The following is a 16,013-nucleotide window of genomic DNA, read 5'->3' as shown; positions in this document are numbered from 1 at the left end:
CGCTTGTTACAGTCACTGGGGGTAACGCTTGTTACAGTCATTGGGGGTATTGCTTGTTACAGTCACTGGGGGTATCGCATGTTACAGTCACTGGGGGTATCGCTTGTTACAGTCACTGGGGGTATCGCTTGTTACAGTCACTGGGGGTATCACATGTTACAGTCACTGGGGGTATTGCTTGTTACAGTCACTGGGGGTATCGCTTGTTACAGTCATTGGGGGTATTGCTTGTTACAGTCACAGCGCGTATCGCTTGTTACAGTCACTGGGGGTAACGCTTGTAACAGTCACTGGGGGTAACGCTTGTAACAGTCACTGGGGGTAACGCTTGTTACAGTCATTGGGGGTATTGCTTGTTACAGTCACAGGGGGTATCGCTTGTTACAGTCACTGGGGGTATCGCTTGTTACAGTCATTGGGGGTATTGCTTGTTACAGTCACTGGGGGTATCGCTTGTTACAGTCATTGGGGGTATTGCTTGTTACAGTCACAGCGCGTATCGCTTGTTACAGTCACTGGGGGTAACGCTTGTAACAGTCACTGGGGGTAATGCTTGTAACAGTCACTGGGGGTAACGCTTGTTACAGTCATTGGGGGTATTGCTTGTTACAGTCACAGGGGGTATCGCTTGTTACAGTCACAGGGGGTATCGCTTGTTACAGTCACTGGGGGTATCGCTTGTTACAGTCACTGGGGGTAACGCTTGTTACAGTCATTGGGGGTATTGCTTGTTACAGTCACTGGGTGTATTGCTTGTTACAGTCACAGGGGGTATCGCTTGTTACAGTCACTGGGGGTATCGCTTGTTACAGTCATTGGGGGTATCACTTGTTACAGTCATTGGGGCATCGCTTGTTACAGTCACTGGTTACAGTCACTTGCGTATTGCTGGTTACAGTCACTGGGGTATTTCTGGTTACGGTCAGTGACTAAAACCTGGTTACAGTCACTGGGGTATCGCTGGTTACAATCAGTGGGATATTGCTCGTTACAGTCACTGGGGTATTACTGCTTACAGTCAGTGGGGTATGGTTGGTTACAGTAATGGGCTTATCCCTGGCTCCAGATACTAGGGTGTTGCTGGTCACAACCACTAGGGTATTGCTGGTTACAGTCACTGGCTTATGCCTGGTTACAGTTACTGGGGTATTGCTGGTTACAGTCAGTGGCTTACCCCTCACTGCAGTCAGTTTGTTAGCACTGGTTACAGTCAATGGGTTATCTGTGGTTACAGTCACTTAATCTTTCTGCGTAAATGAACTGAGAGCGAAACTGAGTGGGTTATCCCTGGTTACTGTTACTGAGTTATCTTTGGGTACAATCAACGGGTTATACCTCCATAAGAAATGATAATCCTTTGACAAAACCATGGATATTTCAAGAGATGAAATATCAACCTGAAACATTAATGCTGTTTCTCTCTCCAATGATGTTGCTTAACCTTAACATTTCCAGTATTTTCCTGTTTTTATTTTGGATGCTAACAATATTTTGCTTTCATACAGTTCTAAACGGAACCAAGGATAACCCACTGACAGTAACTCCCAGCTCAATAAACAGGGATAACCCACTGACACTAACTCCCAGCTCAATAAACAGGGATAACCCACTGACACTAACTCCCAGCTCAATAAACAGGGATAACCCACTGACACTAACTCCCAGCTCAATAAACAGAGATAACCCACTGACAGCAACTCCCAATTAAATAAAAAGAGATAACCCACTGACAATAACTCCCAGCTCAATAAACAGAGATAATCCACTGACAATAACTCCCAGCTCAATAAACAGAGATAACCCACTGACACTAACTCCCAGCTCAATAAACAGAGATAACCCACTGACACTAACTTCCAGCCCAATAAACAGGGATAATCCAATGACAATAACTCCCAGCCCAATAAACAGGGATAATCCACTGACACTAACTCCAAGCTCAATAAACAGAGATAACCCACTGACAGTAACTCCCAGCTCAATAAACAGGGATAACCCACTGAAACTAACTCCCAGCTCAATAAACAGAGATAACCCACTGTCACTAACTCCCAGCTCAATAAACAGAGATAACCCACTGACACTAACTCCCAGCTCAATAAACAGGGATAACCCACTGACACTAACTCCCAGCTCAATAAACAGGGATAACCCACTGACACTAACTCCCAGCTCAATAAACAGGGATAATCCACTGACACTAACTCCCAGCTCAATAAACAGGGATAACACACTGACACTAACACCCAGCTCAATAAACAGAGATAACCCACTGACACTAATTCCCAGCTCAAAAAACAGGGATAACCCACTGACACTAACTCCCAGCTCAATAAACAGAGATAACCCACTAACAGTAACTCCCAGCTCAATAAACAGAGATAACCCACTAACAGTAACTCCCAGCTCAATAAACAGAGATAACCCACTGACACTAACTCCCAGCTCAATAAACAGAGATAATACACTGACACTAACTCCCAGCTCAGTAAACAGAGATAATCCACTGACACTAACTCCCAGCTCAATAAACAGAGATAATCCACTGACAGTAACTCCCAGCTCAATAAACAGGGATAACCCACTGACAGTAACTCCCAGCTCAATAAACAGGGATAATCCACTGACACTAACTCCCAGCTCAGTAAACAGAGATAACCCACTAACAGTAACTCCCAGCTCAATAAACAGAGATAACCCACTGACACTAACTCCCAGCTCAATAAACAGAGATAATCCACTGACACTAACTTCCAGCTCAATAAACAAAGATAACCCACTGACACTAACTCCCAGCTCAATAAACAGAGATAATCCACTGACACTAACCCCCAGCTCAATAAACAGAGATAATCCACTGACACTAACTCCCAGCTCAATAAACAGAGATAACCCACTGACAGTAACTCCCAGCTCAATAAACAGAGATAACCCACTGACACTAACTCCCAGCTCAATAAACAGGGATAACCCACTGACAATAACTCCCAGCCCAATAAACAGGGATAATCCACTGACACTAACTCCAGGCTCAATAAACAGGGATAATCCACTGAGACTAACTCCCAACTCAATAAACAGGGATAACCCACTGACAGTAACTCCCAGCTCAATAAACAGGGATAGCCCACTGACAGTAACTCCCAGCTCAATAAACAGGGATAATCCACTGACACTAACTCCCAACCCAATAAACAGAGATAACCCACTGACACTAACTCGCAGCTCAATAAACAGAGATAATCCACTGACACTAACTCCCAACCCAATAAACAGAGATAATCCACTGACAGTAACTCCCAGCTCAAAAAACAGGGATGATCCACTGACAGTAACTCCCAGCTCAATAAACAGGGATAATCCACTGACACTAACTCCCAGCCCAATAAACAGAGATAACCCACTGACACTAACTCCCGGCCCAATAAACAGGGATAGCCCACTGACACTAACTCCCAGCTCAATAAACAGAGATAACCCACTGACACTAACTCCCAGCTCAATAAACAGAGATAACCCACTGACAGTAACGCCCAGCTCAATAAACAGAGATAAGCCACTGACACTAACTCCCAGCTCAATAAACAGGGATAACCCACTGACACTAACTCCCAGCTCAATAAACAGAGGTGACCCACTGACAGTAACGCCCAGCTCAATAAACAGAGATAACCCACTGACACTAACTCCCAGCTCAATAAACAGGGATAACCCACTGACACTAACTCCCAGCTCAATAAACAGAGATAATCCACTGACACTAACTCCCAGCTCAAAAAACAGGGATAACACACTGACACTAACACCCAGCTCAATAAACAGGGATAACCCAGTGACACTAACTCCCAGCTCAATAAACAGAGATAACCCACTGACAGTAACTCCAAGCTCAATAAACACAGATAACCCACTAACAGTAACTCCCAGCTCAATAAACAGAGATAACCCACGGACACTAACTCCCAGCTCAATAAACAGAGATAATCCACTGACACTAACTCCCAGCTCAGTAAAAAGAGATAACCCACTGACACTAACTCCCAGCTCAATAAACAGAGATAATCCACAGACAGTAACTCAAAGCTCAATAAACAGGGATAACCCACTGACACTAACTCCCAGCTCAATAAACAGGGATAATCCACTGACACTAACTCCCAGCTCAGTAAACAGAGATAACCCACTGACACTAACTCCAAGCTCAATAAACAGAGATCACCCACTGACAGTCACTCCCAGCTCAATAAACAGAGATAACCCACGGACACTAACTCCCAGCTCAATAAACAGAGATAATCCACTGACACTAACCCCCAGCTCAATAAACAGAGATAATCCACTGACACTAACTCCCAGCTCAATAAACAGAGATAACCCACTGACAGTAACTCCCAGCTCAATAAACAGAGATAACCCACTGACACTAACTCCCAGCTCAATAAACAGGGATAACCCACTGACAATAACTCCCAGCCCAATAAACAGGGATAATCCACTGACACTAACTCCAGGCTCAATAAACAGGGATAATCCACTGAGACTAACTCCCAACTCAATAAACAGGGATAACCCACTGACAGTAACTCCCAGCTCAATAAACAGGAATAGCCCACTGACAGTAACTCCCAGCTCAATAAACAGGGATAATCCACTGACACTAACTCCCAACCCAATAAACAGAGATAACCCACTGACACTAACTCGCAGCTCAATAAACAGAGATAATCCACTGACAGTAACTCCCAGCTCAAAAAACAGGGATAGCCCACTGACACGAACTCCCAGCTCAATAAACAGGGATAACCCACTGACACTAACACCCAGTTCAATAAACAGGGGTAACCCACTGACACTAACTCCCAGCCCAATAAACAGAGATAACCCACTGACACTAACTCCCGGCCCAATAAACAGGGATAGCCCACTGACACTAACTCCCAGCTCAATAAACAGAGATAACCCACTGACACTAACTCCCAGCTCAATAAACAGAGATAACCCACTGACAGTAACGCCCAGCTCAATAAACAGAGATAAGCCACTGACACTAACTCCCAGCTCAATAAACAGGGATAACCCACTGACACTAACTCCCAGCTCAATAAACAGAGATGACCCACTGACAGTAACGCCCAGCTCAATAAACAGAGATAACCCACTGACACTAACTCCCAGCTCAATAAACAGGGATAACCCACTGACACTAACTCCCAGCTCAATAAACAGAGATAATCCACTGACACTAACTCCCAGCTCAAAAAACAGGGATAACACACTGACACTAACACCCAGCTCAATAAACAGGGATAACCCAGTGACACTAACTCCCAGCTCAATAAACAGAGATAACCCACTGACAGTAACTCCAAGCTCAATAAACACAGATAACCCACTAACAGTAACTCCCAGCTCAATAAACAGAGATAACCCACGGACACTAACTCCCAGCTCAATAAACAGAGATAATCCACTGACACTAACTCCCAGCTCAGTAAAAAGAGATAACCCACTGACACTAACTCCCAGCTCAATAAACAGAGATAATCCACAGACAGTAACTCAAAGCTCAATAAACAGGGATAACCCACTGACACTAACTCCCAGCTCAATAAACAGGGATAACCCACTGACAGTAACTCCCAGCTCAATAAACAGGGATAATCCACTGACACTAACTCCCAGCTCAGTAAACAGAGATAACCCACTGACACTAACTCCAAGCTCAATAAACAGAGATCACCCACTGACAGTCACTCCCAGCTCAATAAACAGAGATAACCCACTGACACTAACTCCCAGCTCAATAAACAGGGATAACCCACTGACACTAACTCCCAGCTCAATAAACAGGGATAATCCACTGACACTAACTCCCAGCTCAATAAACAGGGATAACACACTGACAATAACTCCCAGCTCAATAAACAGAGATAACCCACTGACATTAACTCCCAGCTCAATAAACAGGGATAATACACTGACAGTAACTCCCAGCTCAATAAACAGAGATAACCCACTAACAGTAACTCCCAGCTCAATAAACAGAGATAACCCACTGACAGTAACTCCCAGCTCAATAAACAGAGGTAACCCACTAACAGTAACTCCCAGCTCAATAAACAGAGATAACCCACTGACACTAACTCCCAGCTCAATACACAGAGATAATCCACTGACACTAACTCCAAGCTCAGTAAACAGAGATAACCCACTGACACTAACTCCCAGCTCAATAAACAGAGATAATCCACTGACAGTAACTCCCTGCTCAATAAACAGGGATAACCCACTGACAGTAACTCCCAGCTCAATAAACAGGGATAATCCACTGACACTAACTCCCAGCTCAGTAAACAGAGATAACCCACTGTCACTAACTCCCAGCTCAATAAACAGAGATAACCCACTGACAGTAACTCCCAGCTCGATAAACAGAGATAACCCACTGACAGTAACTCCCAGCTCAATAAACAGAGATAATCCACTGACAATAACTCCCAGCTCAATAAACAGGGATAACCCACTGACACTAACTCCCAGCTCAAAAAACAGAGATAACCCACGGACACTAACTCCCAGCTCAATAAACAGAGATAATCCACTGACACTAACCCCCAGCTCAATAAACAGAGATAATCCACTGACACTAACTCCCAGCTCAATAAACAGAGATAACCCACTGACAGTAACTCCCAGCTCAATAAACAGAGATAATCCACTGACACTAACTCCCAGCTCAATAAACAGGGATAACCCACTGACACTAACTCCCAGCTCAATAAACAGGGATAACCCACTGACAATAACTCCCAGCCCAATAAACAGGGATAATCCACTGACACTAACTCCAGGCTCAATAAACAGGGATAATCCACTGAGTCTAACTCCCAGCTCAATAAACAGGGATAACCCACTGACAGTAACTCCCAGCTCAATAAACAGGGATAGCGCACTGACAGTAACTCCCAGCTGAATAAACAGGGATAATCCACTGACACTAACTCCCAGCTCAATAAACAGAGATAATCCACTGACACTAACTCCCAGCTCAATAAACAGGGATAACCCACTGACACTAACTCCCAGCTCAATAAACAGGGATAACCCACTGACAATAACTCCCAGCCCAATAAACAGGGATAATCCACTGACACTAACTCCAGGCTCAATAAACAGGGATAATCCACTGAGACTAACTCCCAGCTCAATAAACAGGGATAACCCACTGACAGTAACTCCCAGCTCAATAAACAGGGATAGCGCACTGACAGTAACTCCCAGCTCAATAAACAGGGATAATCCACTGACACTAACTCCCAGCTCAATAAACAGGGCTAATCCACTGACACTAACTCCCAGCTCAATAAACAGTGATAATCCACTGACACTAACTCCCAGCTCAATAAACAAGGATAACCCACTGACACTAACTCCCAGCTCAATAAACAGGGATAATCCACTGACAGCAACTCCCAGCTCAATAAACAGGGATAATCCACTGACACTAACTCCCAGCTCAATAAACAGGGATAATCCACTGACACTAACTCCCAGCTCAATAAACAGGGGTAATCCACTGACACTAACTCCCAGCTCAATAAACAGGGATAATCCACTGACACTAACTCCCAGCTCAATAAACAGAGATAACCCACTGACACTAACTCCCAGCTCAATAAACAGAGATAACCCACTGACACTAACTCCCAGCTCAATAAACAGGGATAATCCACTGACACTAACTCCCAGCTCAATAAACAGGGGTAATCCACTGACACTAACTTCCAGCTCAATAAACAGTGATAATCCACTGACACTAACTCCCAGCTCAATAAACAGGGATAACCCACTGACACTAACTCCCAGCTCAATAAACAGGGATAATCCACTGACAGCAACTCCCAGCTCAATAAACAGGGGTAACCCACTGACAGTAACTCCCAGCTCAATAAACAGGGATGATCAACTGACACTAACTACCAGCTCAATAAACAGAGATAATCCACTGACACTAACTCCCAGCTCAATAAACAGGGATAATCCACTGACACTAACTCCCAGCCCAATAAACAGAGATAATCCACTGACAGTAACTCCCAGCTCAATAAACAGGGATAACCCACTGACACTAACTCCCAGCTCAATAAACAGGGATAACCTACTGACACTAACTCCCAGCTCAATAAACAGGGATAATCCACTGACACTAACTCCCAGCTCAGTAAACAGAGATAACCCACTGACACTAACTCCAAGCTCAATAAACAGAGATCACCCACTGACAGTAACTCCCAGCTCAATAAACAGAGATAACCCACTGACACTAACTCCCAGCTCAATAAACAGAGATAATCCACTGACACTAACTCCCAGCTCAATAAACAAAGATAACCCACTGACACTAACTCCCAGCTCAATAAGCAGAGATAATCAACTGACACTAACTCCAAGCTCAATAAACAGAGATAATCCACTGACACTAATTCCCAGCTCAATAAACAGGGATAACCCACTGACACTAAGTCCCAGCTGAATAAACAGAGATAACCCAAAGACACTAACTCCCAGCTCAATAAACAGAGATAATCCACTGACACTAACTCCCAGCTCAATAAACAGAGATAACCCACTGACACTAAATCCCAGCTCAGTAAACAGAGATAATCCACTGACACTAACTCCCAGCTTAGTAAACAGAGATAATCCACTGACACTAACTCCCAGCTCAATAAACAGAGATAATCCACTGACACTAACTCCCAGCTCAATAAACAGAGAAAACGCACTGACACTAACTCCCAGCTCAATAAACAGAGATAATCCACTGACACTAACTCCCAGCTCAATAAACAGAGATAACCCACTGACACTAAATCCCAGCTCAGTAAACAGAGATAATCCACTGACCCTGCTCAATAAACAGAGATAATCCACTGACACTAACTCCCAGCTCAACAAACAGGGATAACCCACTGACACTAACTCCCAGCTCAATAAACAGGGATAACCCACTGACAATAACTCCCAGCCCAATAAACAGGGATAATCCACTGACACTAACTCCCAGCTCAATAAACAGGGATAATACACTGACACTAACTCCCTGCTCAATAAACAGGGATAACCCACTGACAGTTACTCCCAGCCCAATAAACAAAGATAATCCACTGACACTAACTCCCAGCTCAATAATTAGAGATAACCCACTGATGGTAACTCCCAGCTCAATAAACAGGGATAATCCACTGACACTAACTCCCAGCTCAATAAACAGAGATAACCCACTGACACTAACTCCCAGCTCAATAAACAGGGATAATCCACTGACACTAACTCCCAGCTCAATAAACAGGGGTAATCCACTGACACTAACTCCCAGCTCAATAAACAGTGATAATCCACTGACACTAACTCCCAGCTCAATAAACAGGGATAACCCACTGATACTAAATCCCAGCTCAATAAACAGGGATAATCCACTGACAGCAACTCCCAGCTCAATAAACAGGGATAACCCACTGACAGTAACTCCCAGCCCAATAAACAGGGATAACCCACTGACACTAACTCCCAGCTCAATATACAGGGATAATCCACTGACACTAACTCCCAGCTCAATAAACAGGGATAATCCACTGACACTAACTCCCAGCTCAGTAAACAGGGATAATCCACTGACACTAACTCCCAGCTCAATAAACAGAGATAATCCACTGACACTAACTCCCAGCTCAATAAACAGGGATAATCCACTGACACTAACTCCCAGCTCAATAAACAGAGATAACCCACTGACACTAACTCCCAGCTCAATAAACAGAGATAACCCACTTATGGTGAATATGAACAACCGGACTGCTGACATAACTATCGGATCAATAACCAGGGATAACCAACATAGACTAACGATAACAACCAGCTGACCGTGGCCCGGTGTCAGCCATGGGCTGTGGCCAGGGGTCAGTCAGTGACTCTAAGGTGGGTTCTGAGTGTCTCTGGCCCCAGTGTGCCATCTCTCTGTTGCTCTGGTACCTGATAGTATTTGATGGCCTTCGTGAGGGGCTCCACGTTGACCGTCTCATCTAATTGGTCCTTGTGCAGGAGTTCGATGAGGGAATCCAGTGATCTTTCATGGACACTCATCTCAGGGTAAAGGCCTCCAATCTTCTTATAAACATCCACATTGCATTGTCCCAGAGCCCTGGAGAACAAGTGGCAGTCAGCAAGGTTTACACAGCATCTAAAATATCTCTCTGCTACTGGTCTCAAAGCAACATGCTTCAGAAATTCCCTAGTTTCTGGAACGATTCCAGCGGATTGGAAAATAGCTAATGTAACACCACTGTTCAGAAAGGAGGGAGACAGAAAGCAGGAAACTACAGGCCATATAGCCCAGCGTCTGTCATTGGAAAAATGCTAGGATCCATTAATAAGGAGATAGCAGCAGGATATTTAGAAAATTATAATGCAATCAGGCAGAGTCAACATGGTTTTGTGAAAGGGAAATGGTGTTTGACAAATTTGTTAGAGTTCTTTGAGGATGTAACAAGCGACATGGATAAAGGGGAACCTGTAGATGTCGTGTAGTAGCATTTCCAAAGACATTCGATAAAGTTGCATAAAAAGGTACCAGCACAATATAACAGCTGATGGTGTTGGGCATGTATAGAAGATTGGCTAGCTAACAGGAAACAGAGGGTCAGGATAAATGCAGCACTTTCAGGTTGGCAAACTGCAATGCCACAGGGATCAGTGCTGGTGCCTCAACTATTTACAATTGACATTCCTGATTTGGAAGGGACCAACTGTATTGCAGCCAAATTTGAAGATGACACAAAGATAGGTCAAAAGCATGTTGTTAGAAGGACACAACGATTCTGCAACGGGATGTACACAGGTTAAGTCAGTGGGCAGAACATACCAAGTAGGAGCAGGACTCACCCACTCAGCCCCTCGAGCCTGCTCCGCCATTCAATAAGATCATGGCTGATCTGAATGTAACCTCAACCCCACATTCCCGCCCACCCCCAATAACCCATCACCCCCGATAACCCATCAACCCCCCGATAACCCATCACCCCCCCCGATAACCCATCACCCCCAATAACCCATCAGCCCCAATAACCCATCAGCCCCGATAACCCATCACCCCCGATAACCCATCATCCCCGATAACCCATCACCCCCCCCCGATAACCCATCACCCCCCCGATAACACATCACCCCCCCGATAACCCATCAGCCCCCCCGATAACCCATGACCCCCCCCAATAACCCATCACCCCCGATAACCCAACTCCCCCAATAACCCATCACCCCCGATAACCCATCACCCCCTCATTAATCAAGAATCTATCCACCTCTGCCTTAAAAATATTCAGGGACTCTGCTTCCACCACCTTTTCAGGAAGAGAGTTCACAAGACTCCTCACCCTCAGAGAAAATGTTTTTCTGCATCTCTGTTTTAAATGAGTGACCCCTTATTTTTAACCAGTGACCCCTAGTTCTGGATTCTCCCACAAGAGGAAACATTCTATCCACATCCACCCTGTCCAGTCCCCTCAGGATCTTAAATGTTTCAATCAAATCGCCTCTTACTCTTCTAAACTCCAGTGGATACAAGCCCAGTCTGTCCAACCTTTCCTCATAAAACAACCACCCATTCCAGGTATTAGTCTGGGAAACCTTCTCTAAACTGCTAACACATTTACATCCTTCCTTAAATAATGAGACCAGTACTGTACACAATACTCCAGATGTGGTCTCACCAATGTCCTGTACAACTGACGCATAACCTCCCTACTTTTATATTCAATTCCCCTCACAATAAATGATAATATTCTATTCACTTTCCTAATTACCTGCTGTACCTGCAAACGAACCTTTTGTGATTCATGCACTAGGGCACCCAGATCCCTCTGAATCTCAGAGCTCTGCAATCTCTCACTGTTTAGATAATAAACATTTCTATTCTTCCTGCCAAAATGGACAATTTCACATTTTCCCACATTATATTCCTTTTGTCAGATCTTGGTCCACTCACTTAACCTATATATATATGTCACTTTGTCAACCTATATATATGTGTGTGTGTGTCACTTTGTTAACCTATATATATATACATGTCACTTTGTTAACCTATATATATGTGTGTCACTTTGTTAACCTATATATATATATATATATATATATATCTCTTTGTTAACCTATATATATATGTCACTTTGTTAACCTATATATATATGTGTGTGTCACTTTGTTAACCTATATATATATGTCACTTTGTTAACCTATATATATATATATCTTTGTTAACCTATATATGTATATATGTCACTTTGTTAACCTATATATATATGTCACTTTGTTAACCTATATGTGTGTCACTTTGTTAACCTATATATGTGTGTGTCACTTCGTTAACCTATATATATATCTTTGTTAACCTATATATGTGTGTGTCACTTTGTTAACTATATATATATATATATCTCTTTGTTAACCTATATATATATATGTCACTTTGTTAACCTATATATATATGTGTGTAACTTTGTTAACCTATATATGTGTCACTTTGTTAACCTATATATATATATATGTCACTTTGTTAACCTATATATATATGTCACTTTGTTAACCTATATATATGTCACTTTGTTAACCTATATATATGTGTCACTTTGTTAACCTATATATATCTCTTTGTTAACCTATATATATATATATATATCACTTTGTTAACCTATATATATATGTCACTTTGTTAACCTATATATATATGTCACTTTGTTAACCTATATATACATGTGTAACTTTGTTAACCTATATATGTGTCACTTTGTTAACCTATATATATATGTCACTTTGTTAACCTATATATATGTCACTTTGTTAACCTATATATATATGTCACTTTGTTAACCTATATATATATATGTCACTTTGTTGACCTATATATGTCACTTTAACCTATATATATGTGTCACTTTGTTAACCTATATATATATGTCACTTTGTTAACCTATATATATATGTCACTTTGTTAACCTATATATATGTCACTTTGTTAACCTATATATATATGTGTCACTTTGTTAACCTATATATATGTCACTTTGTTAACCTATATATATATGTCACTTTGTTAACCTATATATATATATATGTGTGTATGTATAAAAAAAAAACCACTAGAGCTATACCTTGAGTGCCCTACCATCCATTCTTAATTAGCACATTCGTTTAGATAATATCACCAACTTTAACTTTAACACCTATGTGTTCTATTGTACTATTGTTGTTGACATCTTTTGATGATCTGCTTCTATCACTGCTTGTTTGTCGCTACAACCACACCAACCCCCTCCACCTCTCTGTCTCTCTATCTCTCCGCCCCCCACACACACACCTTAAACCAGCTTATATTTCAGCTCTTTCCTGGACTCGAACTCAAGTTCTGTCGAAGGGTCATGAGGACTCGAAACGTCAACTCTTTTCTTCTCCGCCGATGCTGCCAGACCTGCTGAGTTTTTCCAGGTAATTCTGTTTTTGTTTTATATATATGTCACTTTGTTAACCTATATATGTATATATGTCACTTTGTTAACCTATATATATATATGTCACTTTGTTAACCTATATATATATATATATATATATATGTCACTTTGTTAACCTATATATGTATATATGTCACTTTATTAACCTATATATATATACATGTCACTTTGTTAACCTATATATATGTGTCACTTTGTTAACCTATATATATATGTCACTTTGTTAACCTATATATATATATGTGTGTGTCACTTTGTTAACCTATATATATATATGTCACTTTGTTAACCTATATATATATGTCACTTTGTTAACCTATATATATATGTCACTTTGTTAACCTATATATATATATATGTGTGTGTCACTTTGTTAACCTATATATATATATATATATATGTCACTTTGTAAACCTATATATATATGTGTGTGTGTCACTTTGTTAACCTATATATATATATATATATATATATATATATATATATATGTCACTCTGTTAACCTATATATATATATATGTGTGTCACTTTGTTAACCTATATATATGTCACTTTGTTAACCTATATATATATGTCACTTTGTTAACCTATATATATGTGTGTGTCACTTTGTTAACCTATATATATATATATATGTCACTTTGTTAACCTATATATATATGTCACTTTGTTAACCTATATATATGTCACTTTGTTAACCTATATATATATATATAATATATGTGTGTGTCACTTTGTTAACCTATATATATATGTCACTTTGTTAACCTATATATATATGTGTGTGTGTGTCACTTTGTTAACCTATATATATATATATATATCACTTTGTAAACCTATATATATGTGTGTGTGTCACTTTGTTAACCTATATATGTCACTCTGTTAACCTATATATATATATATATGTCACTTTGTTAACCTATATATATATATGTGTGTGTGTGTCACTTTGTTAACCTATATATATATATGTCACTTTGTTAACCTATATATATATATATGTGTGTGTGTGTCACTTTGTTAACCTATATATATATATATGTCACTTTGTAAACCTATATATATGTGTGTGTGTCACTTTGTTAACCTATATATATATGTCACTTTGTTAACCTATATATATATATATGTCACTTTGTTAACCTATATATATATATGTCACTTTGTTAACCTATATATATATATATATATGTCACTTTGTTAACCTATATATATATATATGTCACTTTGTTAACCTCTATATATATGTGTCACTTTGTTAACCTATATATATATATATATGTCACTTTGTTAACCTATGTATATATATATGTCACTTTGTTAACCTATATATATATATGTCACTTTGTTAACCTATATATATTTGTCACCTTGTTAACCTATATATATATGTCACTTTGTTAACCTATATATATATATGTCACTTTGTTAACCTATATATATGTCACTTTGTTAACCTATATATATATATATATATAGTCACTTTGTTAACCTATATATATATATGTCACTTTGTTAACCTATGTATATATATGTCACTTTGTTAACCTATATATATATTTGTCACTTTGTTAACCTATATATATATGTCACTTTGTTAACCTATATATATGTGTGTCACTTTGTTAACCTATATATATATGTCACTTTGTTAACCTATATATATGTCACTTTTTTAACCTATATATATATATATGTCATTTTGTTAACCTATATATATATGTCACTTTGTTAACCCATATATATATACATATATGTCACTTTGTTAACCTTTATATATGTCACTTTGTTAACCTATATATATATATGTCACTTTGTTAACCTATATATATATATACGTCACTTTGTTAACCTATATATATGTGTCACTTTGTTAACCTATATATATATATATGTCACTTTGTTAACCTATATATATGTCACTTTAGTAACCTATATATATATATATCACTTTGTTAACCTATATATATATGTCACTTTATTAACCTATATATATGTCACTTTGTTAACCTATATATACATGTCACTTTGTTAACCTATATATATACATGTCACTTTGATAACCTATATATATATGTCACTTTGTTAACCTATATATATATGTCTCTTTGTTAACCTATATATATGTCACTTTGTTAACCTATATATATATATGTCTCTTTGTTAACCTATATATATATATATGTCACTTTGTTAACCTATATATATATGTCACTTTGTAAACCTATATATATGTCACTTTGTTAACCTATATATATATATATGTCTCTTTGTTAACCTATATATATATATATGTCTCTTTGTTAACCTATATATATATGTCACTTTGTTAACCTATATATGTCACTTTGTTAACCTATATATATATATATATATGTCTCTTTGTTAACCTATATATGTCACTTTAACCTATATATATATATGTCACTTTGTTAACCTATATATATAT

At 39.7% G+C, this 16,013-nt stretch overlaps 1 protein-coding gene across 1 annotated transcript in view; it reads right to left on the bottom strand.

Moving 5' to 3' along the window:
• LOC121276109 (dynactin subunit 1-like) overlaps nt 1–16,013 on the bottom strand; it is a gene marked incomplete at its 3' end in the record, with an annotated part of 249,284 nt that overhangs the window by 71,070 nt on the left and 162,201 nt on the right. The window contains exon 14 of the mRNA XM_041184072.1: nt 10,033–10,201. Coding sequence (XP_041040006.1) covers nt 10,033–10,201 — 169 coding nt within the window. The remainder of the gene's footprint in view (nt 1–10,032; nt 10,202–16,013) is intronic.

The sequence above is a fragment of the Carcharodon carcharias genome, chromosome 1 (genome assembly GCF_017639515.1).
Source record: "Carcharodon carcharias isolate sCarCar2 chromosome 1, sCarCar2.pri, whole genome shotgun sequence".
NCBI lineage: Eukaryota > Metazoa > Chordata > Chondrichthyes > Lamniformes > Lamnidae > Carcharodon > Carcharodon carcharias.
The sequence above is the reverse complement of the archived record's forward strand: the minus strand, read 5'-3'. Positions and strand labels throughout refer to the sequence as shown.